General features: G+C 38.5%; 1 protein-coding gene across 1 annotated transcript; it reads right to left on the reverse strand.

Annotated features, from left to right (window-relative positions):
- Positions 1 to 1,151: 1,151 nt before the first annotated feature.
- LOC144551363 (receptor-like kinase) lies at positions 1,152 to 2,943 on the reverse strand. Its single transcript, XM_078299313.1, has one exon. The coding sequence runs from the start codon at positions 2,851 to 2,853 to the stop codon at positions 1,426 to 1,428; it is 1,428 nt and encodes a 475-aa protein (XP_078155439.1). The 5' UTR covers positions 2,854 to 2,943; the 3' UTR covers positions 1,152 to 1,425.
- Positions 2,944 to 5,095: the final 2,152 nt, after the last annotated feature.

Consider the following 5,095-nt stretch of genomic DNA (forward strand, 5'->3'; position numbering starts at 1 on the left):
ACCTATTTATTACTGAATTAGTGAGCCGGCCCGGCCCAATAATTCCATTCCATTTTACGAGGCCAATCCAGCCCATCTCAGGCCTTTCAGGGCCATTGCCAAATTCCATTTCAGCCGCGAGTGAGACTAATTCCGTTTCAGCTTCTGGAAGTTCATTTATTTAATTAATTCATAAGCAATGCTGACAGCTAGTATCAGCAGTTTTCAGATATTGTGGACGACATCCAACCAAAATAGTATACATTGATACATACAATCATTTTATTCCTTAAATTAAATATATATTTAGAACCATACTGGTTAGGATTGATCTTGAAATAAATATAAATACCTTTTCTTTCAACCCTTGAGAATTAGTCAACTTCATGAATCCTAACAATGAAGTCCCAGATGCTGAAACGTTCAAAGCAAACACACAGTATATGTGTCTGTTATTTCAAATGGCAACTGTCATTTCTTGCTTACAAAAAAAATCATGTTAAAGAGCAAGAACATTTCTATTGTTAATATACGACTTTGTTGTAGTGCGTAAATTTGAAACTTCAGTTGGAACTTTGTTAAAGTACCATGCATGATAATCCTCATTTAATCAGGTAAGTTACTAAACTTCTCAACTTCATCAATGGAACTATGAACATCATGACTTAGGAAAAGAAGAGAGTAGAAAGAGGGCAAAAATGGGAAGAGAGAAGAACAACGAAAGCCATCAAACACATTGATGAGTGATAACAGGCCGGTGCACAATATCTGAATTATCCGTGTGTTCCGAGTTTCCGACTTCCGAGTTGGCCCCTTAAAAGCTGTCCATACAACTATCAGGCAGTCTTCATGTCGTCCATCTCAGTTGGTCATTGTGATTCTTCCAATAATGGATAACAAAATAAATTCCATGAAACTAATATCATGGTAAAATAGCAAAGAATAAATAAATTTCACATTCTTAAATACTTTTTGATAAAAGAATTAACCATTAAGATCTTCAAAATTATAGAGTCGTGCTAAATAGAGAGAGAGAGAGAGAGAGGGAGAGAGGAGTAAGAAAGATATAGAGAAGTACTTTCGTTGAATAATACAAGTCATTATCCTTAGGATCACATCATTAAACAAAATAACTAATAAGCAGAAATACAACAAAAAAAAAAAAAAAAAAAAAAAAAAATCAAACATTACTTGCAATTAAATTACCAAAAGCAAACAATTATGTTTTGCCTGCTCAAGCTTAACATTTTTCAGATAACCATCACATGCTTTCTTACATGGTAACTGTTAAAAACCAGCCAGTGCACCAATTTAAAGGAACTTCCAAGTAACACCAAAACAAAGAAAACAAGCACAGACATAATGTTTGTACTATACATGTAAACAACCCCAAACTACAACTACGAGTATTATATAAATATAGCAAAATCACCACTACTAAACTAATTAAATCTCAACCTTAGATACCATCTGATATCCTCCCTTCGCTGATTTACCTTCCAATGCAACTGATGGCAAATGTGAGATTGCCAAAGAGTTCCTAGACTCAGTACGCCACTTCATTACCAAGACAAACAGGGCCACCAGCAAGATTGCAAAACCAAATCCACAAGGAAGAGACATCATAAACTCCCCAATGCCTCTTCTCACCATCCCTTCTGGCAACAGGCTGATTGGAATCTCTCCATCAAGCCCCGCATTAGTGTTATTCATCTTAAAAACCTCCAATCCATTTAACAAACCATGCTCCCAGTTCAGCTTACTGATGTTAGATGACCCAATAGTTATTTTCAATAATCCAGAGTTATCAGTGTTTATAACAAAATCAATGTAGTAAGGAGAAGCCAGTTGACCAGTGACGTGTGATAGATCAAAATCTTTGTTAACCAGATACCCATTTATGTAGATGTTAAAGTACATCTCATTCAAGGCCAAGCTAACTACATCACAGAAATGCATTCGCACAAGGTATCTGTTCTCTGACCTTAGAGAAAACTCCCAGGTCATATTATGACTAGAATTGCCGATTACTCTAGCTGTTTGATAAACATTATCTGGTGCGACTTCACGACTAGCTCCATATTTCAAATAATTGATCCTTCCACTGGATGATGCGGTCATTGACTCAGCAGCATCGAGCTTGACCGGGACTTCATTTTCAGGAAGCCAAGTTCTCCATAGAGAATCGTTAAAAGGAGTCACTTTTAGGCCCCCAATGTTCAATCTGTAAAGAGTCTCAAATGCTTGCTTTGAAAGCCCCTCAAATTTCTCAACTCTGTCGGGTTTCACCAAGCTACCAATATCCAAAATTAAATCTCTAGGAGCAGAAATAACCTCAATTGCATTGACAAATGCAAACATATTATCTTCTGCCGGTATAAAATTGATAAAAATACTATCAGTGTCGACCTGAACTATGAATTCCTTCAACACTGGCACTGAAGTGCTAAAATTGGTTAAAAGTGAAAATTCACCGGCCGAGACATGGAACAAAGCTGAGGATAGTTCATACTCTGAAGATGTAAATGGATAGAAATGGAGGCGAATGAGGTGGGCACCCTTTTCCTTGATGTGAAACTCGTATGAAGCTGGTTGGGAGAAGACTCTGGCCTTCCCATGAAGAGGCGATGGTAGGAGAGATGAATCGACCACGCTGGAGAGAGAAACCTTGGGACCGTACGAGTGAAGGTGGGAATAGCGACAGGTGGAGTCCGGCTGGAAGACACGATTGCCTTCCAGAGTAGCAGCTGAGCTGGAGCCACAGGCGATGAGGTGGTTGTCAGATGGAGAGAATAGAGCTGAGGAGGAGGAGAATAAGAGAGAGAGTAAGAGAAATGCGCAAGTTAGAGGGCTAGGGTTCCGATAATTCGCCATGGAAATGATTTGGGGAAAAGAAGCCGAAGACCAGAAAGAAGAAGCTGATTTGGGGATAAATTCGAGATCAAAAGGACCGCAATTAGAAGACGATGATACATAAATAGGTCTAGAAAATCATATTTCCCTTCATGTGGGTCCGCAAGAAGAACCCACATGTCAGGGATTCCACGGTTTAGCTACCTGTGATTGAAACGCGTACAGGCAACTATTGAACTACAGACTACTGGATCACAGCTGGAGCGCGTTGGAACTTGGAAGTGTATACTATGACACCTGTGACCTGTGGATAGAGGAATCACCGAATCGGAATACCGAATGCGGACCTTTTCAATTCAACGCGGAGAAAATATAAAAATTGCTTTCCTCCAAAAAAAATAAAAATAAATAAAAGTTGCTAGTGGTGGGTCCCAACGAAGTGCGGTAGAATTTAACGAGTGAAGCTAGCATTGTCTCAGTTCTCAAGTCTACCGAAGGTCTTGGTGCTCTTAAATCTAATACCTTAGGATTTGTTGAAGATTAGTGCTATCACTGATCAGAACGATCGCTCTGATGAGCTTTGATACAAACGGAAACGGAGAAATTTAATAATTTGCTCCGTCCATCTCCAATTCTCCATTCAAAATCCAGTCCCTTCTTCTCGAGTGCGTATCCTATAAGATATCTCAACTTTTGCGTGACCGACGTGTCCGGTGCCTATTCGGGGGTGATGTAGGGGGTCAGTATTATGTTTGCTTTGAGATTCGTGCAAAACGTATTTAAACGGTTGGGATTTTCCATAAAGTCGCGCAAAGTTTGAAATATCTCAGAGGATACGAATTCCTTCTTCTCCCTCTAGTCTCTCTCCGCCTCCCTCCTATCGTTCTCAAATTAATTAACTTTTGCCATTCTCTCCTTACCTCGCCTTCAGCCGGTTTCACCACTTCACGCTCACCTCTTTCAATCCGGTAGTGTTTCTGTTGCGTGCGCGTCCATTCACTCTCCTTTGCGTGGCCCCTCCTCTGACTCTCTACTGGCACGTGGTAGAAGCTCTCGGTGGCTCCTCCGGTTGCCTCCCTTGCACCTTCGATTGCTTCTTCCAACCCTTCTTTCTATTCCCCTAGGTACCGTATACCTCCCTTTATTGCATTTTATTTTTAAGTTACAGCTGATCATTCAATTTGTTAAAATATCTCATTGTTATGTCATTTTCACACTTTTATTAGAACAAATAATGAAGAATTGAAGATATTGTTTAAAACAATCAAACTGTGAAGGTTGAGTGAACCCATACTCTCATTTTATTACTACAATTTAGTCCTTAGTCCTAACCTCAAAATTTGTCAAAAATGATACCTACACTTAATTTTTGATAAACTTTGGGTCAAAAAAATTGATGGAGTTAGCAGTTACTTTTCAATAGTCATAAATTCAAGGCTAAGGCTTTTCACATGTGAAATTATTTTTATGTTATGCCCTACATTCTGATGCTGAGAGGTAATATGTTAGGTACATTTTTATGTTCTTGCGTTCGATACTATTTACAAGCAACTTATCGAAAGTGGTGAAGCTACTGAGTAGATGAACTGTTGAGGAAGCAAAAACCTTAAAAGGTTTAAACATCCAATTAGAAAAAAAGATGAGGACTTGTTCAATCTGTCACATGAAAGAAGGGACAATGCTCGGACAACTTTCGTTGTCCAAACAACATTATAACATGGCAAGAAATTACTAAAAGACAATTCCAAAAAAATGTGTTTTAACCTCAACAATATCACAATCTGACAATTACATAAAAATAAAAATTTAGTAAAAAAACTGCATAATTACGTCCAAAAAAAAATTTAGTCCAATTACAAGTCACAAAGTCAGCATATGCATCCGGGTGCTTCTTCGGTTTTCAGCATTTTCTGAGCAATTAAATCCATTGCAAACAAGGTGCTTTTAGAAAGCATAAAGCCTTGTATCTCATCTTCTAGTACATATGGCCTCTAATAAGAATGGAAAAAATGGAACTCAAAATAAGACATGCTGGTGCAGGGAAGGAGACCCAAATGTATGGATCAATAGGGTTACTGATAACTCCAATAAGCAATCGTCGATTCCATTCTTCTTCTTAACAGCTTGTGCTGAGCAAACCATGTCCTAATGGAGCCATAATTGCATAACTTAGGGCTTTAGTTGCACATGTGAAATGTAATTTAGTTTTGGGTTGTGCTCAATTAAGGATTCACCAAGTGCTGCTGGTATTAGTCCACCAAAA

Source organism: Carex rostrata, chromosome 3 (genome assembly GCF_964058835.1).
Source record: "Carex rostrata chromosome 3, lpCarRost1.2, whole genome shotgun sequence".
In the NCBI taxonomy this organism is placed as follows: domain Eukaryota; kingdom Viridiplantae; phylum Streptophyta; class Magnoliopsida; order Poales; family Cyperaceae; genus Carex; species Carex rostrata.